The sequence below is a fragment of the Lycium barbarum genome, chromosome 11, assembly GCF_019175385.1.
Source record: "Lycium barbarum isolate Lr01 chromosome 11, ASM1917538v2, whole genome shotgun sequence".
Lineage (NCBI taxonomy): Eukaryota > Viridiplantae > Streptophyta > Magnoliopsida > Solanales > Solanaceae > Lycium > Lycium barbarum.
The window spans coordinates 34,441,351-34,468,997 of NC_083347.1; the positions used below are offsets into that span (position 1 = coordinate 34,441,351).

The following is a 27,647-nucleotide window of genomic DNA, read 5'->3' on the forward strand; positions in this document are numbered from 1 at the left end:
AAGTTACTTACAGAGTATGTAATTATTATCATCGTAACACAAGATTGAGCATCACAACTCCTGTACAACTTAGATCATATGTATCTTTTGCCTCATAGATCAGTTAAGAGAAGAAAATAATTAGGCATACTTTCCTTTTTAGTGTATCCCAAAAAAAATGTCAATTTTCTATATTTAGAAGTAATTTAACTTTATGAGATGATTTACTGTGACATAAATTTTAAAAGTCTTTCTTTTTTCTTAAACTCCCTGCCTAGTCAAATGGTGTCACATAAATTGGGACGGAGGGAGTATATGTAATACATAGCTGCATCTTGTTAAGTCAAAAGAGGAAAAACAAAGAGGAATCTTTACCATACCCTAAATTGGATATAGACATTAATTTAAGCTTCATTCGTAGGGGTTTTGACTTAATTAATCCCCTATGATTTTGTAATTCTTTTTAATAAATTCAACAATCTTGAAGTACGTCTTTTGTATACAAGAAATGATTTCCATTTGACCTCTCTTATCCTGAGAAGAATCCTTTTCTAGTCTGCTTGATCTGTAAAGAAAAAGTAAAAAATTAAATTTCTCACTTTTGTCAGTTCAAATCATTTCTACCAGAGAACCATAAATCTGCACGTGCCCTATAATGATGGAATCATGTCCCTGCTGTTACTTCGCGGCCAAGGCACCCACATTATTGGAAGAAAAGAAAAATATTCCCAATCACCAGGAACTATAAAATAGTTCCTAACAACTACTAGAATTTGTTGTACATATACAGAAGTGGAGTCAAGATTTTAAGTTTGAATTTTAGAAAAAGCAGCTTACTAAGTTCTGGATAAATTATTTATATATATATAAATCAATAAATTTTTAACACAAATACAACGTTTGAATCAAAATTATTGAGTTCTTCCGAACTCGTACTTAGAATGGTAGCTCCGGCCCTGTGGACATGCATAGCTGACAGCACAAGTCCTTTTTCATATATTATTGTAAGCCTTTTTACCTATGCTTTAATTCTAACATAATGCTTTCAAAATTTAAGACTCTTCCTTAATTTATGAACTATTGCTCAAAAGGGACAGTCACTGACTCATACACGTTAATTTGTAGCTGGCTAGCTGCACTGGAAGTTCTGGTAGTGTCAGAGTCAAAAGGAAAAGACAATTATGTTCTTCACCGTCTTTTCCTCGATCACTTTTGATTGTATATATTTCTATTTCTAATTATTTAGAAGAGCCGGTTGGGCACCTTTTTCATCGTCCAACCGGCTCCTTTTTTGTCGTCATTCCAAGTTAAAAAATTATGGTCCTATATATATTAAAAAATAACAATTAATATTTAAAAAAAAAAAATTGGTCTCCATATTAAACACCAACCAGTATTAAAAAAAAAGAAGAGAAGAAAAAAAAAGCGGAACCCACCACATCCAAATTCACGAGAAAAAAAAGTGGACCCCATATTAACAAAATCAAACAATATTAAAAAAAAAAAAAAATGAATCCCATATTAAAAAATAAATAATGTTAAAAAAAAAAAAGTGCTTAGACATCAAACAATTAAATCAATAATGATGGATTCATTGCCACATGCGTATCAACCCATTAGTAGGAGCAAATGAAATTATTGTACAGCAACATACTTGAAATACTTATATATTACTACTATATAGAAAGGGGGGTTTGGGCACTTTTTCGTCGTCCGTTTGTGGGCCCAAAAAACAATTGTGGGCTCACATATTTTAAACAACTACTAATATTTTAAAAAAAAATTGTGGGCCCACATATTTTAAACAACTACTAATATTTAAAAAATAATTGTGGGCCCACATATTTTAAACAACTATTAATATTTAAAAAAAATATGGGCCCCATATTAAACACCAACCAGTAATAAAAAAATAAATTGAAACCCACCACATCCAAACTCACGGGAAAAAAAAATGGATCCCATATTAACAAAATCAAGCAATATTAAAAAAAAAAAGTGAATCCCATATTTAAAAAACAAACAATGTTAAAAAAAAGTGCTTAGAAAATCAAACAATTAAATCAATAATGATGGATTCATGGTCACATGCGTATCAACCCATTAGAGGGAGCAAATGAAATTATTGTACAGCAACATACTTAAAATACAAAAATGCTTAGAAAATCAAACAATTGAATCAATAATGATGGATTTATTGCCACATGCGTATCAACCCATTAGTGAGAGCAAATGAAATTATTGTACAGCAACATACTTAAAATACTTATATATATCCGTTTTCTAATTTTTGAAAAAAACAATTGTGGGCCTATATAGCATAATGGATTCATTGCCACATACGTATCAACCCATTAGAGGAAGCAAATAGAATTATTGTACAGCAACATACTTAAAATACAAAAGTGCTTAGAAAATCAAACAATTAAATCAATAATGATGGATTTATTGCCACATGCGTATCAACCCATTAGTGGGAGCAAATGAAATTATTGTGCAGCAACATAATTAAAATACTTTAAAAAAAAGTGTGGTCCCCATATTAAACACCAACCAATATTAAAAAATTCAACAAAAAACACCAACCAATTAAGCATTTAAAAAAACGTGTGGTCCCCATATTAAACATCAACCAATATTAAAAAATAAAAAAAAACACCAACCAATATTTAAAAACAAAAAGTAAATAAAGTGGAACCCACCATCTCCAAACTCACGGGAAAAAAAAAGGTGGACTCCATATTAACAAAATCAAGCAATATAAAAAAAAAAAAGTGAATCTCATATTAAAAAAATAAACAATGTCAAAAAAAAGAAGTGCAGACTTTGTATTCGTAGCAAACACTAATATAATAAAGTTTTAGATACGAAGCACAAACTGCAATGTTATATTAATCGTGTTTTGAACATAGTATCTCATATTGACAAAATCAAGCAATATAAAAAAAAAGTGAATCCCATATTAAAAAAACAAACAATGTCAAAAAAAAAGTGCAGACTTTGTATTCATAGCAAACACTAATATAATAAAGTTTTAGATACGGAGCACGAACTATAATGTTATATTAATCGTATATATATATATATATATATATATTATGCATAAAAATAGTGCAAACTAATAATATCCAAAAGGGTGGGCCCCATACTAAACAACACCAAGCAATATAAAAAAAAACTATATAAAGCATGGGTTTAGACCCATGCTTCGTCGTCCGTTGTCCCTTAAAAAAAAAAAGAGGGGGGGGGGGGGGGGGGGGGGCATACTAAATAACACCGAGTAATAAAAAAAAAGTGGACCCCATATTATCAAAATCAAGCAATATCAAAAAAAAAAAAAGTGAAACCCATATTAAAAAAAAGTGCAGACTTTATATTCGTAGCAAACACTAATATAATAAAGTTTTAGATACGGAGCACAAACTACAATGTTATATTAATCGTGTTTTGAACATAGTATATGTATATATATTATATGCATAAAAATAGTACAAACTAATAATGTCCAAAAAAAAAAAAAAAGTGTACCCCATAAAGGGTGGACCCCATACTAAAACGACATCAAGCAATACAAAAAAAAAAAAAAAAAAAAAAAGTGGATCCCAGCATCTCAAAACTCACGGTAAAAAAAGGTAGACCTCATATTAACAAAATCAAGTAATATCAAAAAAAAAAAAAAAAAAAGTGAACCCCATATTAAAAAGAAATAATGTCAAAAAAAAAGTGCAGACTTTGTATTCGTAGTAAACACTAATATAATAAAGTTTTAGATACGGAGTACAAACTACAATGTTATATTAATCGTGTTTTGAACATAGTGTATATATATATATATATATATATATATATAGTGCAAATTAATAATGTCCAAAAAAAAAGTGCACCCCCTATTAAAAAATCAAACAGTATTCATGTAATTTTCAATGTATCTCATTAAGTCAATAATGATGAATTCATTACCACGTGCGTGTCAATCCATGAAATTGCTTTTCTTCAAAAGGTTAAGTAGTCAAACCATACAATTTTCTTTCTTTTTTTATATTAGCCTGAGATCTAATCTAGATATTAAACTGTTGTATTTGTTATTCCGCCATGTCATTTATTTGTTATGTTTACTAAAATAAATATACTTAAAATATTTATATTTTAAAATAATATAGAATTTAATTTTTTTAATTTTTATTTTTACTCTAATAAATGTGAAAAGAAATTAATGTCGTAAAACATATATATCAAATGCAGATCAAATAATGAATAAGGTAAATTAATCAAATTATAATTCTAATCGATGTTTTCTTAAAAACAAAAAAACATGCAAAAGACAACATGACAAGTAAAATGAGCTAAACCGAAAATATTTACTAAAAATTAAAAAATAGTATTTCTTCGTTTGAATAAAAAATTAATTTCTACTTTGTTTCATTTTAAACATGTAAAATTAATTTAATAATTTGAATAGAATTGTCCAAATCAAAATTTGATAAAAAAATAATAAGTATTTTACACCTTTAAATTAATCGAATTAAAATTGAAAGTATCAACCGATGCTTAAATATTGCTATTGTTTTATCTCAAAGAGAAGAAAATAGTTTCCTTTTAAACAAGTCTTTCTCTTTTAAAAAATATTAATAAATTTTCCAATTTTGTGTTCATAGCAAACATTAATATAATAAAATTTTAGATACGGAGCACAAACTACAATGTTATATTAATCGTGTTTTGAACATAATATATATATATATATATATATATATATATATATATATATATATATATATATATATATATATATATATATTATCACTATTCAAAAACAACTACATACACATAAATACACTATAATCTAAAGTGTTGGGCTCGTGCACAGCACGGGCATAGGCCGTCTAGTTATGATAATAAATTACTAAGACTTTTAATTGTCTTTGAAAAAAAAAAAGGACTTTCAACTGTGTTAGTAGTATCATTCTTCTTTTAGATAAGCTGTCACCCTCTCATCATTCGGGACAAGCAAGAGGAGCAAGGAAAGGAGAATCAGTCAAGTTAAAGCGGTAACTTTCTGCATTTCTCATTCAATGCTTTACATTCTTAGTTGTGCTACCTCAAGTTACATCATGTATGTATGTATGCATGCTTAATTTTCTTCCTCATGTTGCATTATGTATAATGTACGTATTTGTCACACCCCTACCAGGAGTATGACGGGCTCCGACCCGTATGCCGAGAACCACCTGACTTATCCATTACTTGGAACATTATAAACCATAACTCAAAGAACACCTGCACACAGAAAAGGCCCAACATAGGAATATCCGATCATTCAGCACATATGTACATATGCGAACCGATAAGGTCGCCACAACACAGCGTATATCATAAAGCCGGCAAGGCTAACAGTAAAGTATCAAGAGCTCAAAATAAGGCCGACAAGGCCACCAATATATTATACCATAATATGAATCGGTGAAGCTACAAAACATCTAACTGTACACACACGTCTACGAGCCTCTACATGGAATACAAATGATCATAAGGACAATACCAAATAGACTGCAGCTCCGAAGAAAGTGGAGTGCTCCTAAGAATCCGCTGATAGAAGACCTATGGGTCTGATCCGTCTCCCTGCCTACCTGCGGGCATGAGCACAGCGTCCACAAGAAGGGACGTCAGTACGAATAATGTACTGAGTATGTAAGGCATGAATAACAACATAATATAGATATGAAAGGTAACATGGAATATGAGAGATAACCTGTACATCTGGATGCCTCGTAAGGCGGATGCCATGCATGCTTAGCCTTAAAAAAAACATTTTATACATATACATAGTACCATGCCCGACCATTAAGGCTCGGTATCATATATATAGTACCATGCCCGGCCATTAAGGCTCGGTGTCATAAATATAGTATCATGCCCAGCCATTGAGGCTCGGTGTTATCATCATTAGCCCACGTCCGGGCCTCCCGCATCCGGGGCAATATCATAACATGCCCACTGCAGTGTTGTGCACATCTACGTGACATGCCCGGCCGACTATAGCGCGGCGCGGTGTGAGAAAATACATACATATATATAAAGCATGCATGAGAGCCAAATAAAAGCTACGACTCTATCGGAGTGACGTAAGGTCGGTAACCTCCGATTTATGTTATGGAGCAATCATCATCGCTATATCTCACCTTGAAGGAACTATTATTATAAGGCGAGATCAACAACAATGAATAAAAATCAAGAAAATCACGAAAATAACGCAACTTTCTCATATTCACATTGAAATCATAAGCTTGGGACTTTTAAACATGAAATCATCATCATCGTCGTAACCATCATAGAAACATTCTCATCTTTAGCATCGTCATTAACATTGTAAAAACATGTCCGTTGTTGTTGTCATAAAAGCTTATAGAATCATAATTCTTTGACTCGGAAAATAGGGACATTTTGGAAAACATTTATGGATTATCAAGAAAAAAATCATGCCTTTGAATCATGAACTCTAACTTTTGGAAGTAAGGAGGTTATGAAACATATGTAAGTAATTATAACATAGGAGTTTCTAGAAATAGGATCATCGTCATCACAAAACACGTTTATTTTTAGCATCATAAGAACTCCATGAATCATGAATCTCTAGCTTTTGAGAATAAGAATATTCTTGGAAAACATCTATGGATTCACATAGAGGGATCATGGGACATTTGGAAAACACCTATTGGATTCATAAGAAAGGAATCATGCCTTTAGAAGAAAGGGACTAGCCTTAACATACCTGGAAGATAATTTCTCGACTTCCAACTTACTTCCTGACTCGCAATCTACATATAAAACCATTCATACTATTGTTAGGCTCGTCATCATGCACTTGTCTCAAACCTTTAATTAAAATCCTTTTAGATTCTGTCGAAATTCGGGCAGCATCTCCCCTGTTTATATGCCTAGCCCGAAATCATAATATCAACAACCAATCAACAACAACAATACCAACATCATCTTATCCATACCAATATATTTCCTAAAACATCCCACACGATGTTTTCTAAATTTCTCAACTAACCAACTTGTGATACGACTATTTAATAACTTTATTTCCGTAAAGAAGCCGAAATTAATACCAATAAGGAGAGATTCATACCTGTTCCTTGTTAGAACAATAATATCTCCAATATCCACCTTGAATCCAAGCCGAAATCCACCGCAAAACGATGCTATAATCGTAACTATGCGTTACCCGAGCCTTGATTAGCCAAAAAATCACTTCAAACCCTCACTTTTTATGACATATTTGCCCCTATATGTGTGCTGGGCTTTAGGATCTGTTTTTGGAGCTGAAAAATGGGGTCTTGACCCTTTTATAGGTGGGCAAAGTCGGTAGCACTGTAGCAGTACTGTAGCACGCGTTTCTGCTTTGTCAGCCGAACTTGTAACGTCCATAATTCTCTACTCCGGCGTCGTATCGACGAGAGGTTTGTTGCGTTGGAAACTAGACTTGACGAGCTTCATTTTAGGATTTTGGAACACCTTAAAACTCCTAATATACTAGGAGATATACCCCTCCAAAGTTGACTAAAAATCTGCCCAAAATCCTGCCATCTTTTTCCAAATTTTCGTCAAACTTATTTTCTTCGATTTGCTTGGTCCCGAAATCTTCCGAAACTCTCCATACATGATATTTATCACTAATAATACTTGATAATGGTGATTTCCTTTGGTTCCAAGGTTGTCCTTCCCGGTTACGACTTACAAGATCATAATTCATCATTTACTTAAAAAATATACTTAATAATGTTTCGTTCCTCACACTCCAAAGTTGTTTTACCTAGCCATAGCTCGACATACTTACATTCAAATTTAATCAGTGCTTCTCCGAGGTACGGGGTGTAACACTGAAAGTGCGGGGTGTAACAGTATTTATGCATGCATGCAAGTATGCATGTATTTTTTTTTTAATCAAAGGTTCCCTCGAAGGGGTATATTAATGATAGATCAAAATATATACAGAGGAAGTGTTGCCTATCCTCATCAATGTAACACTAAAATGAATAATTCATTCTTACAGTTTGACTATCCAAAATAATAAAGCAGTAAAGTGGAGGGATTCTCCTATACAATTGGAACTGTCAAAAGATTAAACTAAGTATAACTGTATAACAATTTAGTACACACAGTCAGACCATATCAGTCAGGGTCAAAGGTGAAGTTTCCTTTTTCCCACACGAATTTGACATGGAATTTAACAAAGGCCTATCTGTTCAATTTCACAACTTTAACGGCATATTCGGTCCTTTTCGCTTATTAATCATCTAATTAGGTTAATTGGTGGGTGACGTAAAATAAAGGCAAATTTGGACGGTAAGGGCATATTTGTGCTAAAGTATTGACGACAGGCGTATCCGGCCAATTTCGCATAGTTTAAGGGCATATTCGGATCTTCTCCGTATAAGAAATACATGTCTTGTATGCGTTGATTTGGTGTAAATACTCGGTGCGAGTAAATTTTTGCCATACTTTCTTTCCATAAGGCTTAGTAACAACGAACTCCATGATGCAATTTTTTCCTAGAATTCCACAATGAATTGTTTTTATCAGTTAATCATCAACTCTATTGAGAGTAGATGTTCTTTTATATATAACAAAAAGTTACAAACCTCCCTATACCTATTAAAGAATGGAACATGCTCCAATCTATACAACAAGCAGGATTTCAGTACTGACTGAGATGCACAATCATCTCTCTATACAAAAGTTATTCCTAAAGGAACATCAAAGGTATAAAATCTATACATGCTACTATTATCAAAGAAGAAACTTTTATTGTTCTTCATCTTGAAAGAAGGAAAGCTCATCTTGTCCATATTGAGTTACCCTCTTACTGCCTTAGGGAGAAACTGGAAATTGTTAATCCAAGTAGTATATGTGCATATATAGTAGTCCCCAGTTTGCTGATCCATCTGCAACTTTATTACCTTCCCTAAATTAAGGTAGTGCTGTATTTTCCAGCTTGTGCCATCTAACTGTGGTGCGCACAAGTAGGCATCTTAACTTGTATAAAGCTGAACACGTAAACATAAATGTTGACGTGGCACATAAATTTTGGAAGTGTCTATATAGATGATCTAAGTTGGAGCGTTCAACTGACAAAGTGGAGCACAAGTTGAGGTGCCCTTTTGTGCACACCCAAAATTGGAGGGTATACATGCTAGCTGAGCCCAAGTTTGAGGACCTGTTTATGCATTATGCCTTTTTTTATGCTCTCCATGATGTTCCACATGTTCCGGGCGCGGTGTTCTTTAGTGTTTAAATCCAATCAACCAAGCAATTTGGAATCAACCTCCACTTATAACTTCCTAATACAATGAATTGGTTTGAAATTGGCCCATCTCTAATTTGAGTAAGAGTTTCCTACAGTAGTACCCATTTATTAACCATCTCTATCTCTTCTTTTTTTCTAATTTGAATTACAGTCTCAGGAAATTTATCTAAGAGAGATGGCGTACTATACTGAGATTGTTCCAATAGATCACCAATTTCCAGTACTAATTGATCAACCTCCTCTAAGTGAAGCTACAAAAGATTCTCTTTCTATACTTACATATATAGTAGTAATATAATCCCTCCGTCCCATATTACTTGGCCACATTACCAAAAATACATGTCCCAAATTACTTGTTCATTTATAAAACCAAGATAAAATTAATTAAATCTTTCTCATTTTATCCTTAGTATTAAATGTTCTTGAAAATAGTTAATATTGATTAAAATGTATTTATTGGAGAGAGATAGGGGTAAGGTAGTAAAATACATTTTTTATTTATGATTTCTTAAGGGGCGTGCAAAAGGGAAAGTGATCAAGTAATATGGGACGGAGGGAGTAAAAGGAACAAGTAGGTTCTGCGTGTGTTAAGGAATTTGAATATTTATCTGTATTCGGTGGTTATACTAAATTAAGCAAATTAATCTTAGTAATTAAAAACTAAAGTAAAAATGCATACCATTAAATCATTGATTAAATGATAAATATGTGTGTAAAATTAAAGACACATATATTGTATTTAAAGTACTTTTCACTCGTTTATGAAATCACTGTCAATTAATTTGGTGTAAACCTCGTATACTTCTTTTCTAATCAATTTTCACACTCAAACTTGAGAAATTTAACTCAAAAATTTCCAAATGTTCGCTCTCAAAATTACAGTCTTTACTAGAAATGAAAAAGTAAATTTTAAGGTGTGTTTGGTATGAAGGAAAATGTTTTCCTAAAAATTAAGTGATTTTCTTACTTATTCTCTTGTTACTTGTAAGTAAGCAGAAACTATTGTCCCAAGAGCTATAAATGTAACATAGACAAACACTACGAGGGTGAGATGGGGTTGGAGGGTGGGGTGATGGGGAGTAGTGGTGGTTGGGGTGGGGTGGTGGGAGGGGCAAGGGATGGATGGGGGAGGCGAGAGTGCGTGGGTGTTGGGTGTTGGGATTGGAGAGGAGACAATCAGCGTGAAATGTCACTTATGGAACTTGTTTATTTTCATATTTTTTAAAGAATAGTCATTTTCATGAAATTTTAAGGACCCTTTTTTTCATAAACAAAATGCTTAGGACACATTTTAACCAAACAAATATTGAAAATGTTTTCCTCCACACCAAACAGTCCCTCAGTCTTTGCCTTTTGTTCTGTCTGGTCAACATTTAGTACTACTAACAATTTATGTTTTAAAAAAGGAAAATGTAAAAAAGAGAAAATTAAGACTCTTTTCCACTAATTACAGATAGAAGAAGGGAGGAAAGCCGATCATCAAATCGAGATAAAGGAAACAAATGGTCAAGATCAGTTAGTGTTACAAACAAAGAAATCCTCAAATCAACTCTTTGATGAAAGATTTAAGGATTTGGACAATACATGCATCAGAGCTGCGACCATATTCAAAGTAAATGTGGGGCTACAAAAATCAAATCCAGATGCTTATATGCCATTTTTGATCTCCATTGGTCCTTACCATAAAAGGAATCCTGAACTTGGCTCGATGGAAAAATACAAATTGTTGTACCTACGACGGTTTCTCCGGCGGAAAGAGGGGCTTGATATGGAAAGTTGCATTAGCACATTGGAGAAAAAGAAAGATGAAGCACTAAAGTGTTACGATGATAACCTTGACAGTGATACTGTTTGCAAATTTTCGGAAATGTTATTGCTAGATGGTTGTTTTGTGGTTGAGTTTATTCGAGAGCATTGTGAAGTCGAGAAAAGAGAAGATGGCGACAAAATCATCAACTTGCAATGGATGATGGATCAAGTATGCCGAGACATGGTGTTACTGGAAAACCAACTCCCTTTCTTTGTCCTCACCATGCTTCATGACATGAAAAAGCATCGTACAGAAGCAAGCTTCTTGTATATGGTGAGAGAGACATTACTTAATACTTTCCCAAAGGTGACACTTCTACCTAGATCAGAAATTGATGATTTTAATGCAGAACGAGTCGACCATTTAGTTCATGCGGTACACATGTTTTGTCGCCCATCAGAGATGAAAACTACGAATGCTAGCATGCGAAGCGAATGTTGCAAGATAAGTTCTTGTGGCAAGATTTTGCAATTAACCAGGTCAAAAGAAATCCCCAATGTCCTTGGTTTATGGCAATGCTATCATATTCCAAGTGCAACAGAACTTTATGACGCTGGAGTTAGCTTCTTAAAAATAGGATCTGAGGAAGAAAATGATGTGGATAAAACAACATTATTCGATTTCAAGTTCGAAAACGAATTAATGGAATTCCCTTGTTTCACTATCGAGGATAGTACAGACACCTTCATGAGAAATTTGATAGCTTATGAGCAACACTCGTCTAACATATATCCTTATTTTTCAAATTATGCACATATAATGACTCAACTTATCCGTTCACATAAAGATGTGAATTTACTTCGCCAAACTGGAATCATCCTTAACGACCTAGGAGATGACAAAGAAGTGGCCAACATCTTCAAGAAACTTTCAAATGGGGTGACAGTCACCGACTTCTTTTACAGAGAAGAATGCAGCAAATTGATTCAACATTGTGAAAAGCCATGGAATCAAATGATGGCAAGTTTGAGGCACAATTATCTTCAAAGTCCTTGGGCAGGAGCTTCAACTATGGCAGCCATCATACTTCTTATACTCACAGTTATACAAACTGTTCTAGCTTTTACTGGTGATGTTAAGAAGTAGTCATGTTGTTATTATGTACACAACTCCATGCTTGCAATTTATGTGTTGATGAGCTTAATAATGTGTCATGCCTCCATTCTGGGATAGGATGTGATTGGCATCCGGCTCTAACTGCCCGTCAAGGAAACACTGTATCTAACTGACTGATAGACTAATTTACTGAGTTGTGTGAAACTCTGGATTCAAATAGAATTCTAATCATGGTTAAGAATATTGTAATGTCTAAGTTTGTAATTGAATACTAAAAATTGTGACTGAAACTATTAATACCCACTATGTTAAGTCCTGAGCCTCTAAGAATAGTAAAGACAAAACTGTCTTTGGGGGATTCTCCGGAATAGTTATAAAACTGGGAAATTAAAACTAAAAGAGGGATCTCCCACCGGAAGATATGCGGGATAAGCTGGACTGCAAGCTGAGCTAACTGGTGGTGTCTGAAGCGTGATCAGCCGCGAAAATATGTTTTCACAAATAAACATGAAAATCATATAAAGTTTGAAAATTAACATAAGTCGAGAACCGAGACTGTAAGCTGACCGCTGAGATGATCTACTAAGAACCGAATCTGAAGCTGAGGATTGAGTTGTTTTAAAATAATATTAATTTCTTTGAGTAAAAAGATCTTTTTTTTTCTCAAATAATGGCCCTACATACGTGAGGATTTGGCAACACGCCGACAGGAGGAGGTGTTGGCCTATTAAATCTAGTCCTAATCAGAATTAAAGATGAAGATCACTAAAGGAGAATTGATGAACAAACAGTGATGCACATTTGCCGCTTATTTGGATGATTGCTTGCAATGAATTAAATAGCACTATATTCCATCATAATGCTCCAGCAAGAATTATCTATTAGTGTTTCACCTCAAAGAATAAAGAATATTTTGAGTGAAAGCCAAAATTTAGAGGACCATTTTGGACCTTTTCTCAATTTCGTTACCTCACCTCATACGACTCCATTTGAAGGTTATTTTAGGTGAAAGACTTCTTACTTTGATTTTGATCGTGTTTTGGTAGGAAATGGTACAATACTTAACATTGCTAACCTGGATTATTATTGTCAAATACATTCTATATTTGATCCTCTATATACACTTGAACTATATATTTCATGTTCCTCAGCTTTCGTAATAATTAAATTTATATAAAGATAATGATTGTTGTTAACTTTGATTCATCTTCTATTTTTGTGAAGGACAGAACCTCGGGGCAAACTCTTCTTCGAGCCAACAACAAGTCCGCTTTATCCCTTATCCTCTTCACCTATGTTTTCTCATCCTCATGCTCATTTGTTGCTCTGCGTTGCGTTGATGTCAGGCATCGTGTATGATCATTAAATTGAATTAAAAAAATAAATTTGTAAAGTGAACATATACTTATAAAACTAGAAAACATTTTTTTTAGTTTAGATTTAATATATTAATTCACATAAAATCTATCAAAGGTTAGAAATTAAAAAGGTCTTTATAGTGTAGTACCACAAATATGTCAATATCTTTAGTCACGCCAAAGTCTCAAAAATAATTGAGGAAATTAAACAATCATTGACTTGAGTCAACGGTCTTCTCATTCTTTTCTATCATTGGCTAACAATATTTTGTGTTGAAAGGCCAAAACAAGGCCACGCGTCAAATACTATTTTGAATTATTGATCTTATTCCTCTTATAAATAAATCAAGGAGAAGCAAGAGTTGAAGACCAACTAAAGAAGGCCAAACCAAAGAGGTAACTTTTTGCATTTTCTCGTTTTATGCTAAATACTATGGTAAATAACGATTTTAGTCCTTGTGTTATAGGTTTATTCCAATATTGATCCTTGTATAAATTGATTAAGCATAATTAACCTTTAATTAATACAAATGTGTAATTTTAGTCCTTCAAAATAACGACAGTTAAAACTTAACGGATTATTACTTAAAAATAAATAAGAACAGATAAAAAACAAAACTAAACATGAAGTTTGTAGCTATGATTCTAAGGGTAAATGCTGAAAGGGTTTTTTGGCTCTAAGTTCTCCAAAATTTCAAGGTAAACGGGAGGTCCTTTACTAACTGACATCGTCATCTTCTTGCTTAAGAAGCCTCGCTTGAAAGCTAAAACTGTAATATTTTCAATTTTTTTGGTTGAATTAAATCCTCCCGAGAGTTATGATCTAGCTAGACATTATTAATGGAAACTTAGAAATCAAAAATGGATAAGAATAAAGCAAATTTATGAACCAAGTTATCATGAGAAAGATCTTCAGAAAGGGAGAGGAACTACTGTTTATGAAGCAAATGCAGAGTTTGGGTCGAAAATTTGTGCCGAAGTTTGTTGCTATAATTTGATGCGGGTCCAAAATATGATAGAGCAAGAAGAATATGTCTAAAAAATACAGATTTTGATGGGAAAAAAGCCATAAAACAGAGGGAAATGGAGAGAGAGAGAGAGAGGGGATGGGGAGATAATTTTTTGAAACAATTTGGTTATCATTTGGGGGGTGAGTTGATGACCAAGACGACCTCACTGTCATGTTTGTCAATGGAGGCTAGCCTTCCGAACAAACTAACTTTCACTTTCTTTTCTTTTTTTTTTTAATTTTTTTTGTTTTTTTGTATTTATAAAATTAATGATCCGTTAAGTTTTTAACTTTCGTTAGTTTAAAGGACTAAAATCACACGTTTATATTAATTGAAGGTTAACTATGCTTACTTAAATTATACAAGGATCAAAATTGGAATAAATTTATAACACAGGGACTAAAATATAATTGCTATTTGCCCAAATACTATTACAAATGAATTATTTATTCGAAATTGACTCATATTAATTATAGGGGTGTTTAGTATTTAATTAACCCATAATTGTATTTGAGTCTTGAGATGCTTACTCGACATCAGTTTTTTGTTTTTTATCGGTTGTTTGGTATTGCTTTGGATTCGACTAATTCGAATGCTCGGAAATCCCATCTTGGATGGTTAAGTGCTCTTTACTAAAGATAGCTTCATTTACAGGGTCTCAAGACCTCTGATTAAATATGAAGGAGTATTTATCACTCTATCGCAACCTTTAACCTTTAATTGGTTACTCATAGTTAGTTGTGTTTTCTTTTGGAAATGGTGTACCATTATAAATTTAAATACTTTAATACAATACCATTTTAATGATAATAGCCGTATGTGAATTTGGAATTAGAAACAATTCTAATGCAATATCATTTTAAACTTGATATTTGTTACTTGTTGGAATTACAGTTGGAGAAAGTAATCAAAGAGGGATGGCACACTGTATTGAGATTACACCAATAGATGACCAAAGTCCACTGCTTCGTCAAACTACAAAAGATGAGGTGTCTCTCTCAATCAACACACATGCTTCGTCAAACTACAAAAGATGAGGTCTCTCTCTCAATCAACACACATGCATTACCTTTTTTTCTTTTTCTTTTTCTCTTTTTATTTGCATTTTTACGAAATGGAACAAGGTAGGAAGTGTTTCAGGATGTGATGAGAACACTAAAATTTTATTGTGTCATATCGTTACATTGCACAAAATGAAACAAGGTAAACTGAATTATTTTCACGTAGTCATAAGGGATCTCATCTTTTCTTTTTCCCTTTAGTAAATGCTAAAAGTAACGGAAAATCCCTTTATTGGTGGGTTATCTATTCTCAATTTGTAAGGATCTAGTAACTCAGTTGGTTGACTACCTAAACTTTCACCTTGTTGTGAGCGCTCGAATCCCAACATTGTTATCCCCTTCCCCTACCCCTATGTAATAAAAAAAAATTGAAAAAAAAAATCTATTCTCTATTTTGAAATCCCCTTTCACATATTTTTTTTTTCTTCCTTTCCCCTATGTATAATTTTTTTATTTTTTTTTAGAAAAGGAAAATTTAAAATGTTGAAACTACGAACATTCACTATTTCTTCTCCTTAATGCTTTTGTCATTGATGACTTACCGCTTATACTTATTTTTAGGCAATTTCACCTTCAGTTGGTATGTCAAATGAACTGACTCAAAAGAAGAATAAGAGAAACTAAAAAAAAAAAAAAAAGGAGAAATTCTGCTTCCCTCTAACTGGTTTGTTTAGGAATTTTCAGTCTTTAAGATTCATGTTTTGGCAGGTCATTATTTATTAGTAACTGTTTATGTTGAAAATAAAAAAGGACAATACAAAAAAAGAGAAATTTTTTGACTTTGTTCTACTATTTACGGACACAAGTTGGGAGGAAAGCACATCATTTAGTAGAGATAAAGGAAACAAATGATCAAGATCAATTAGAGCTACACACAGAAAAAATCTGCAAATCAAATCTTTGATGAACGATGAACGGATTTGGACGATACATGTATCAAATCTTGTACCATATTCAAAGTAAATGTGGGGCTACAGAAATCAAATCCAGATGCTTATAGCCAATACTGATCTCCATTGGTCCTTACCATAAAAAGAATCCAGAACTTGGTTCAATGGAAAAGTACAAATTGTTGTACCAACGACGGTTTCTCAGGCGGAAAGCGGGGCTTGATGTGGAAAGTTGCATTAGTGAACTTGAGAAACTGGAAGATAAAGCACTAAAGTGTTATGTTGATATAGGGGACGTGGACAGTGATATCGTTGGCAAATTTTCAGAAACAAAGGGAGTTGATGAAGTACCATTCACAAAACTGGTGAAGGGGACCTTTTCTTCTACATTAGCAAAGATGGCCCCTACATCCTATCTTGAGAGTGAAGGTGATGCTGAAAACATCAACATCAAATATTTTTCATACCAATTGACATATTTTTCATATGGTTAATCACTCGCCTAGGACTCCAGTATGAAGGGTGAGACGACATGTGTAATACTTGAAGCAAGTAGTACACATGTCGTCTCACCCTTCATACTGGAGTCCTAGGCGAGTGGTTAACCATAATATGAAAAATATGTCAATTGGTAAGATCCACCAAACATGGCATGCCAACATTCCGAATGTAACGGAGCTTTGCGAAGCAGGGGTTAGATTTTCAAAAGTTGGAAATATTTATAGTGACTTTGGAGATAGCATAACTTTATTTGATATTAAATTTGAGAATGGACTGATGAAAATTTCTTGGTTTGAAGTGGATGATATTACGGAGACCCTCCTAAGAAATCTCATAGCTTACAAGCAACAGTCATATGACGAACTTCCTAAACATTTCAGTGATTTTGCAGTGTTCATGGATTATCTTATCAACTCAAACAAAGATGTGAATTTGCTTCGCCGTAAAGGAATCATCACCAACCAACTAGGAGAAGACAATGAAGTCGCTAGCATCTTTAATAAAATTGGGCAAGGGGTCAACGTCTCAACAGACTTCTATTACGAAGACGAATGCAGAAAAGCAATTCATCATTGTGAAAAAACATGGAATCGAATGAAGGCAAATTTTCGGCGCAATTATTTGCATAGTCCTTGGGCAGGAATTTCAACTGTGGCAGCTATCATACTCCTCTTACTTACAGCTACACAGACAGTTTTATCTTTCATAAGCCTCCTTAAGTAGTCATTGTAATTATATGGAGTACTATTTTTTATTTGTTTTGTTAATCCTTCCGCTTTGGTTCTCGTCACTACTCGATTCATGTATGTAACTTGTAATTTGATGGGCCAAAGCTGAGCAAGTTGCATAAATAGTGTACCTTAGAATAGTATCTTTTGAGACTCAAAATGAGGAAGAAATATTAAAAGGTCAGAAGTAAACTTATTGGTATACGGGATTGGCTAATTGCTTTAATCTTGATCCTTTGACAGCATACATGGCAAATAATGGACAAATGAGTCGGCTCAAATATCGCAGCTTTAAGTTGGTTAGAGTATGAGAGGGATTCCAAATTTCTGAAGTAATGGGTTCTGAATTTAAAACGTAATTTACTGAATTCTATATAAATCACAAATCATTTATAATTAGGCATTGAATTTCTTAACACAAATACTCCCTTCATCTCAAAATAAGTGTCGTTTTGACAACAAAAAAAAACTGTCCCAAATAATTTCGCTTTAGGAATTCAAGTCAATAATTAATAATTGTTTCCAACTATATCTTTATATTAAAGAACCACTCCCTCCGGATCAAAAAGAGTGTTCACTTAATCATTTGCACACCCCTTAAGAAAATATTACTCCAAGAGAAAAACAGGTAACTTGACCAAACTGTCCCTAATTAAATAGGTATTGGGATTTGATCACATAACACTTTATAGTGACAAATATAAAAAAATAAGGTTAATTCTTTCTTGATTTGCTAAGTGAACACTCTTTTTTACTCAACAAAAAAAGGCTAAGTGGACACTTTTTTTTATCTGGATGGAGTACTTCTTAATAGTGCTCAATTCTCAAGGAACGTCCAATAAATAGGGAAAACTTAATAAATGATATGTTGTATTTATTATTATAATTAATGGACATGAAAAAAATGACACTTATTTTAGGACGGAGAGAGTATAAATTTGGCCAAAACTATTGAGTTATGCCGAAGCATAGCTAAAACTTTGGCTCCGCCACTGTAAGTATGTTCACAGCACCATAGTCAACTATATTAATTTGGTCGTGCCGACTAGGTGACGTTTACTTCAAAAAAAAAAGATTGAAAAAGACGGTTTACTTTACGAGTATATTGTAGCTGCAGGGAAAGTCCTGGTACTGAATGAGTCAAAGAAAGAACAAAGTTTGTGGTTCTTCACCATCTTTTTCCTCATGCGCTGAAATTCATTAATTTTGAAATTAGAAGGCAAAGGAAAGACTTTCCATTGTCTGTACATAATAATAGAAGACTTTCTTTGCTACCTCAAGTTACAGAAATCTACCTTTAAGGTATTAGTACAGTTTCAAGAAAGATATTACTTTACTACTATATAGAAGCATGAGTTGGGGTGGTTTCGTCGTCCACTTCCAACTCATGTTAAAAAAAAAATATGAACTTCATATTAAAAAATCAAATAATATCAAAAACAAAAAAAAACGTGCACCCCATATTAAAAAAATCATGTAATTCCCAAAGTATCCCTATTAAGTGAATAATGGTGGATTCATTGTCACATGCGTATCAATCCATTAGTGGGAGCAAATGAAATTATTGTACAGCAAAAAACGTGGACCCCAATGAAATCATTATACAGCAAAAAACGTGGGCTCCCAAATGAAATTATGATACAGCAAAAAATGTGGACTCTAATGAAATCATTATACAGCAAAAAATAATTATTACTTTTCTTCAAAAGGTTAAGTAGTCAAACCATACAGTTTTCTTTCTTTTCTTATATTAGCTTGAGATTTAATCTAGATATTTAACTGTTGTATTAGCTATTCCGCCACGTCATTTATTTGTTATGCTTATTAAATAAATATACTTAAAATATTTATATTTTAAAATAAGATAGAATTTAATTACTTTTTCATTTTTGTTTCTTACTCTAATAAATGTGAAAAGAGATTAATGTCGTAAAAGAAAAAATAATATTAAATGGAGATCAAATAATATATAAGGTAAATTAGTCAAATTATAATTCTAATTGACGTTTCTTTAAAAAAAATGCAAAAGACAACATGACAAGTAAAATGAGCTAAATCAAGAATATTCACCAAAAAATAAAAAATAGTAGTTCTTTGTTTAAATACAAAATCAAATTTCTGTTTTGTTTCGTTTTAAACATGTAAAATTAATTTAATAATTTGAATTAAAATTATCCAAATCAAAATTTGATAAAAAAAATATTAAGTATTGTTTAGGTCCAATCTACATACATTAACAATAGAATATTTTACACCTTTAAATTTATCTAATTAAAATTCAAAGTATCAATAGATGCTTAAATATTGCTATTGTTTTGTCTCAAAGAGAGGAAAATAGTTTCCTTTTAAACAAGTCTTCTCTTTTAAAAAAAATTAATAAATTTTTGCAAACTTTGTATTCGTAGCAAACACTAATATAATAAAGTTTTGGATACGGAGCACAAACTACAATGTTATATTAATCGTGTTTTGAATATATATATATATATATATATATATATATATATATATATATATATATATATATATATATGTATATGTATAAACAGTGCAAACTTATGTGTGTTTATTAGTAATATAAAATATATATATTATCACTACCCAAACACAACTATATACACATAGATACACTATAATCCAAAGTGTTGGGCGCACGGGCATACGCCATCTAGTCTAATTAGAAGAATGGCACATCATATTGAGATTACCCAAATGGATCATCAAATTCCACTTCTTGATCAAACTTCTGTTAATGAAGCTACAGAGTATGAGGTCTCTCTCTCTCACACACACAAAAACAAGCTATACAATCGTTGACTTTATTACTCCCTACTCGTTGGCAACAAAATAAACAAATCATCTTTGGCAAAACGAAGAAAAAAGGTCCTATTCTAAGAAGAATAGGAATCAATTAATGTTCAAGTTTATCTCCCAACCAAACTATTATAATTAGTAGCAAAGATCTCTTGTTTTCTTTTTACTTTTAGAGCCTGTTTGGATGATCTTAAAATAAGCAGCTAAGCCAAAAAAAATAAAAAAATAGGGTAGGCTAATTTATTTATTTTTGGCTTATAAGTTGTTTTCAGCTTATAAGCGGCTTTAGATAAGCTAAGTCAAACGGACCCAATTATTTTTTTTGGCTTATTTTATGCATAAAATGACTTTAAGCTGGCCAGTCAAACACTCAAAAAAGCTGAAAATAGCTTATAAGCAACTTATAAGCCAATCCAAACGGACTCTTAGTGGAGTGCCAACAGTAATTTCATCATACTTCATAAGAATAATATTAGTGTAAAATGACACCTCTGCACCTTTTCTCGTCTTTGTTGTTTGTTCTTCTGTGTTACTCTCTTTAGATAATATAGACTTACTATTATTCTTTTCACTAATTACAGATGCAAAACGGGAGGAAAGTGGATTATTTGGTCGAGATAAAGGAAACAAATGCTGAAGATCAATCAGGGTTGCAAACCAATAAATCCGCAAAACAAATATTTGATGAAAGATTTAAGGATTTGAACAATTGGTCTACCAAATCTTGCACCATTTTTAGAGTAAATGTGGGGCTGAGTGAATCCAATCCAGATGCTCATAAGCCAAAGTTTATCTCCATTGGTCCTTATCATAACAAAAATTCTGAACTTCGCTCCATGGAAAAGTACAAAATGATGTACCTACAACGGTTTCTCCCAAGGAAAGAGGGGATTGATGTGGAGAATTGCATCAGACAATTGGAGGAACTGAAGGATGAAGCACTCAAGTGCTATGATGATATACAAAACCTCGATAGTGACTGCAACACTGGTCAATTTTTGCAAATGTTGTTGCTTGATGGTTGTTTTGTGGTTGAGTATATTCTAGGGCGTCGTGGAATCATTCCAACTGGAGAAGACACAATTATCAAGCGAGGTTACATAGATTATCAAGTACATCGAGACTTGTTATTACTAGAAAACCAGCTTCCTTTCTTTGTACTCACCAAGCTTCATGACATGACAAAGGAAGTTGATGAAATACCCTTCACAATAATGGCGAAGTATACCTTTCTTCCTTCCTTACCGAAGATTACCCCAACATCCTTTCTTGAGACGGAAGGTAATGCAAAAAATATCAAACACTTACTTCACTTAGTACACATGTCATGTTACCCTTCAGAGATGAAAACTAGCATAATTAGGAATTCTAGCATTAGGGAAGTAGAATATTGCAAGAAAAGCTTATGCTGGAAGCTATTACAAAAAATTAGGTCAAAAGAAATACCAATAGATAGGAACCACCTAACATGGCATGACATCATGCCAAATGCAACAGAGCTTTGCGAAGCTGGCTTTACAAAGGTTGGTTCTATTTATAGATGTTTGGATGAAAACAACCTTGGAGATAGCACAAGTTTATTTGACATTAAATTCGAGGAAGGATTGATGAAAATTCCTTGTTTTCAAGTCGTTGATCACACAGAGACTATCCTGAGAAATCTCATAGCCTACGAGCAAGAGTCATCTAATGTACATCCTACGTATTTCTTTGATTATGCAGTTTTCATGGATCATCTTATCGACTCAGAGAAAGATGTGAATTTGCTTCGCCTAAAAGGAATCATTAGGAATAGAATAGGAGAGGACAAAGAAGTGGCTTTCTTTAACAAAATAGGGAAAGGGGTCGTTGTTTCACCCGACTACTATTACAAAGAAGAATGCAGAAAAGTAGTTCAACATTGTGAAAAACCATGGAACCGAATGAAGGCAAATTTGAGGCGCAATTATTTTCATAGTCCTTGGGCAGGAGTTTCAACTGTGGAAGTCATCATACTCCTCTTACTCACAGCTACACAGACAGTTCTATCTGTCCTAAGCGTCATTAAGTAGTCACTTCAATTATATGCCATTGTTGATTTGTTTTGTTAATCCGCCACTAATCCGTTCATGCATATCATTTGTGTTTTTGATGGGATCAGTATCGTATCCAAGTTGAATTGGTGGATTATAGATGTGAGTTTGGGGGGATAGAATGTGCTCCTTCTTTAATTAATGGTCCAGAAGAACACCAAAATTTTGCGAGGGTCCTATGATCTTCATGTACTTGCTCGAAATAATATAAATACCACCGTAAGCGCTAATGTGGCATAGAGAGTGCATTTACCCAACCCAAAACGTGCAAGGAACAATAAAAACAGAACAAAAAGGTTCTATTGGGACCCATCATCTCCATTTTGAATCCATTTCCATCCATCCATCTTCTTTATTTTCTTCCTCCACCCTATACTTAACCATTGAATGCAAAAATTAGGCTTTCACACTCCAATTTCTCCATCTCACACATTACATTCCATCTCTATAATGCAAAAAAACGCTTTCATATTTTCATACTTGAACCCACCAAACCTTTTAAAAAGTGATGCTAAGTGGTGATAACAAACAATAAAGCCTTTCGATGGGATAACCCATCTTTCATATTGTAATTTAAGATGATTCTCAACATAGATCCTTAATAAAAACCATCAAAAGCAAGTACAGGGGGTCACAGGACCCTGCAAAGTTTAAGTGTTCTTCCAAAAAAAAAACCAAGTCCAGGAGGAAAATACATGATGTCCCTTAAATAATCGAAGTTTTTGTTTTTTGCTGGTCTTTGTGTAGAGGGTATAGAATGTGCTCAACCTCATGGCATAGATGTTTTTATCATTAGTAAGTCAAACTGACAGCCCAAATAAAGGTTATAAACTTATATTTAAGAAGGAAATATGATAGGCCAAAAAACATTTCACTGCTGCCAGAAATGGTCTGTGATCTAAATTATTATCTATGTAACACAATAATTAACTTGAAATCTTCTATGTACTTCAACTAAGTTATTCAGTTACTAAGGTAAGTGAGCCATAATGAATACCTTAGCAACTAAGGTATTCAGTCACTCTTAACCACTAAAAATTGAAAAGTTTTTAACCACTGATGCTTAGTGAATTAGTATTAAAGAATCACTAAGGATAGGCTTCTGCTGGAGTCATAATTCTACTTAGAACTTTTATGCTGCTTCATCCTAGTATGTTCAATTGCAGATACTTAAAAGGAACAATAGAAGTCCTTACCCAGAAGCCTGTTGCAGTGCAGACAGAAGCAGGCCATTTGACTATCTTTGGGGGTTAAAGTTCGAACACTTCAAACATTCCAACTGAAACTCTATGAAAAAACATACTATGTAACAGCTATTGATGTTAAACAACTCTCTTTAGCACTTGAGCAAGAAAAAACAACTAATGAACTTGAAATATTTATCTGTTAGTTGAACATGAAAAAACAACTAAATTAACTCAAGATATTGTATCTATGAATGTGCTTTCGCTAGATCACTCGGGATTAATACAAGTCAAATCTTTCACATCACTAACAACCTTACGTGTTATGAGCTGGAGATCAAAGCAGCAAGGTTTTGGCTTGACAGAGGTCTGAGTCTGCAGGGTGCTATCCATTGAAACTCTTAATCATCTTCCCTTTCAGGTGGGAGACCACAAGGCAAAAGCATTTTCTGCACAAGCACAAGTAGATAGGGAATTGTCAGTAATTGTAAAAGACCAAAATCAAGGATGCATATTCGCAAATATCATATATACATCAAATGCATAGAGATACATCACTTTTGTTTGTTCTATGTTATAACATAGCAAATTGGCAAGAATATTAGCAAGTTGTATTCTTTCCTTGGGAAGGTCAGGAACATATTTGAACATTCTGTCTTCTACATGGAACAGCTAAGGCTTTTATAAACACTGAAAATATTCAGGAATGGTTTCAAGTGGCAAGTTTACTCAGCAAAAGGACAAACTAGCTTTAGTTAGAGTTAAAGTCTGGCAAGCATATAGTAAAAGGATAAACAATACTTCCAAAAGATGGCAAAGCTCATGAGAGCATTAATTCATGGATATACCCACAAATTATAGGTATACATGTTCCATCCCTCACTAATGATTACAAATATCTTGAAACCTCTTCTTTCCATCTTCTAAACCCCGGCGATTTAGTATAATCTCCCAGATTTACCAACCAAAAGCTCCGCAGAAACTGCATGTCCATTCCAACTTTAGGGTTTAGCATCTACTCCAATTTTGTGTTAGCTCAGATCCTTGGTAATTTCTTTTGAAGCCCCAACTAAAACCTGACAAAAACTCAAATTTGATCTAGCATCACAAAATTCTTGTTTATAAACCCCCACCCACCCCATGGAAAACTAATTCTAAATAGGAAAACCGATTCATACACACGCAGAGACAGAAAGATCGATAGTTCTCCCTCCATCCTTCTTACATGCTCATTTACAAGATATCTTAGCATTCTCTAATGGAAAGCACTAATCAGATTTCTGCCAAAGAATGCATTCATCATTTTGATATTCAGTTTGCAACTAGTACAACTTTTTCTTATTGGTGAAATATTTATTCGGGAAAAAAAGCAAAAAAAGGGCATTAAAGAAGGTGCTACAACTTATTCTGCAAATAAGTCATCTTTGCAACAAAAGGCAGTGCTCTTATGCAACCTAAACTTTATTTTTTGTTTTGACAAGTCTTATGCAACCTATACTCTTAACATCAAGGCAGCAACTTCTATTAACTAGTTGGTAAAGGGATGCAGAGCCATACACTAAAAGCACTTAGTTCACTCATTATGCAAGTCAACATAGAAAAACTAAGAAAACAAATCATTATGCACGCCAGCATATTAAGAACTGAGAAATCAAAGTAACCGCCAAACTGCAAAACAAGATAAGCATCTTGAACAAAGCACAAACCTGCATAAAATTGTAGCGTTCTCTTCCAATTGATTCATTTTCTGCAATGGCAAAATACGCCAACATTGGGTAGTGGCCAACATAGGATGCATAGCTGTCACGCTGAATGTTTACCGCCCACTCACTAAACCAAACAAAGAATATCCAAACCATCATTATCTCCAGAGTTATTACACTATAATAATAAACTCTCAACATAGTCAATCAATGTCAAACAAAAATGATAAATAATCCACCAACGAAACAATTTTATTATAAACAAATACTCCCTCCGTTTCAATTTGTTTGTCTGGTTTTGACATGGCATAGGGTTTAACTATCGAAGGATGTGGTAACTTTTTTTTTTTAATCAAGAATTGTGGTCTTAAACTTAAGATATGTACAATGTACCAAAATGTCCTTCAATGTTGTGGTCATAAACATGTCATGTGGAAAGTTGGAATTAAGGAGTTGCCAAAAGAAAAAAAAGGAAAGAGGCATTCTTTTTTAAACGGACTTAAAAGAAAAGTAAGACGACCAAATTGGAACAGAAGGAGTATTAAACTCTCAACATAGTCAATCAATGTCAAACAGAGAGAGATAAATAATCCACCTATGAAACCATAGTTTGAATAAAAAATATCTTTTCAACAAATACAAAAATAGGTAATAGGTAACTTACAATCTAGTCAAGTCGGCATGTCCTGTTCCCACATATTTAGCTTGTAAGTGCTCAAGCTGGGAGTTGATATTGAACCTGTCACTAGCCTGTACCAAAAAAGTATAAACACATTAATCACATATACATTCGACAAATTAACAAACAGAAAAAAACATTACAAAACATGTACACTGAACAGAAAAATTAAATTAGGTTCTGAAGAAAGAAAACTTCGGGTCTTGGTGGAAGATAATAATAATCAAATTTCAATTTGAAGGTGAAACATTTGGCAACCAGTTAAAAAATAGGAAAAAAGAAAAATACAAACACATGTACATTAAACAGGAAACAGAAATTATGGTTGTCGTAAATTCTGAAAATATTTACGCCACGTGGCCCAATACAACATTACTGTGTAAAGTGTATAATAGTGTAACATATGCATACTAAACAGCAAAAATATATTAGGGTTTTGGGTAAAAAGGGGGATAGAAATTATCGTTTTTTTTTTTTTTTTTTTTTTTGGAATTGAAAATAGGGTTATAAAATTTGAAGCAAAAAAGGAGATAATAATTGAAATTGAATACATATGAAGTTGATGTTACTCATTTGTACTAATTTCATGAAATTTACCTGCATTTTTTCGGGTTTTGGTGGAAGTGTGTAAGATATAATCAAATTTGAATATGAAATCAAAAATGGGAAAATTTCAATAATGTATAATCTAGCATACAAAATTACATTTGCGTAGCCATATTATTAAATTACATCCCGCATAACCACTTTTTCACAATATACAGCAATACACAACTTTATATATCTGGAGTAAATAATGTATCAACCTTGTATAAAACTGTATAATAATGTATAGAGTGTATAATAATGTATAAGAGGTGTTTATATCCAAGAAAATTCATTGTATATGACAATATACAATATTTTTTCAATTGTAGTGAGGATACAAATATACAACAGGCTTTTGAAGTGAGGGGTGCAAATTGGGCCATTTCGGGTAATTTTACAAACATGGGTTATTTCGGATAATTATTTTTTCTAAATAGTCATAGAGGTATTTTCCCATTAAAAATAAAAACACACATACATATGTAAATTGAACATGAAATTAAAAATTATGTTTTTTGTGGAAATTAGGGCTTTAAATTCGATAGAAGGACATAAAAATTGAAATTGAAAATGAATTTGATAAGTTTGACAAACCAATCAATTAAAAAGATATTAGGTTTTGAGTGAAAAGGGGAAGAGAATTTATGGTTTTTGCGGAATTGAAAATAAGGTTTTAAAATTTGAAGCAAAAAAGGAGATGATAATTGAAATTGATTTTACTCATTGTAATAAGTTTGTGGGATTTACCTGCATTTTTTGCACAGCTGGAAGATCAAACGAATTGAGAGTATTGTTGAGGACTGAAACGGGTCACGCTTTCGGGTATATATGGACTGGCATATTCGCGGCAAAAGCACTCTTTAGTTCATCAAACACATTTCTATATTTAATAACAATTTAATTT

The 27,647-nt window shown here is 33.0% G+C and overlaps 3 protein-coding genes across 4 annotated transcripts; 2 read left to right on the forward strand and 1 right to left on the reverse strand.

Annotated features, from left to right (window-relative positions):
• The first annotated feature begins 10,340 nt into the window (after nucleotides 1-10,340).
• On the forward strand, nucleotides 10,341-17,905 carry LOC132619715 (uncharacterized). Its single transcript, XM_060334538.1, has 6 exons — nucleotides 10,341-10,493; nucleotides 10,743-12,173; nucleotides 13,024-13,150; nucleotides 15,418-15,512; nucleotides 16,621-16,839; nucleotides 17,024-17,905. Exons 1-6 carry the CDS (start codon nucleotides 10,341-10,343, stop codon nucleotides 17,696-17,698), a joined length of 2,700 nt encoding a protein of 899 aa, XP_060190521.1. The 3' UTR covers nucleotides 17,699-17,905.
• Nucleotides 17,906-20,896: 2,991 nt separating this feature from the next.
• Nucleotides 20,897-22,607, forward strand: LOC132618006 (UPF0481 protein At3g47200-like). The gene has a single exon (XM_060333073.1). It carries the CDS (start codon nucleotides 21,099-21,101, stop codon nucleotides 22,566-22,568), a length of 1,470 nt encoding a protein of 489 aa, XP_060189056.1. The 5' UTR covers nucleotides 20,897-21,098; the 3' UTR covers nucleotides 22,569-22,607.
• A 1,298-nt stretch (nucleotides 22,608-23,905) lies between these two features.
• On the reverse strand, nucleotides 23,906-27,636 carry LOC132618007 (uncharacterized protein At4g14342). 2 transcript variants are annotated; one of them, XM_060333074.1, is made up of 4 exons: nucleotides 27,491-27,636; nucleotides 26,141-26,226; nucleotides 25,480-25,603; nucleotides 23,906-24,222 (listed from the first exon to the last, which is right to left on the reverse strand). In XM_060333074.1, exons 1-4 carry the CDS (start codon nucleotides 27,494-27,496, stop codon nucleotides 24,175-24,177), a joined length of 264 nt encoding a protein of 87 aa, XP_060189057.1. In that variant the 5' UTR covers nucleotides 27,497-27,636; the 3' UTR covers nucleotides 23,906-24,174. The 2 variants fall into 2 exon arrangements, with proteins under 2 accessions (XP_060189057.1, XP_060189058.1); XM_060333075.1 differs by lacking the exon at nucleotides 27,491-27,636 and adding an exon at nucleotides 26,753-26,776.
• Nucleotides 27,637-27,647: the final 11 nt, after the last annotated feature.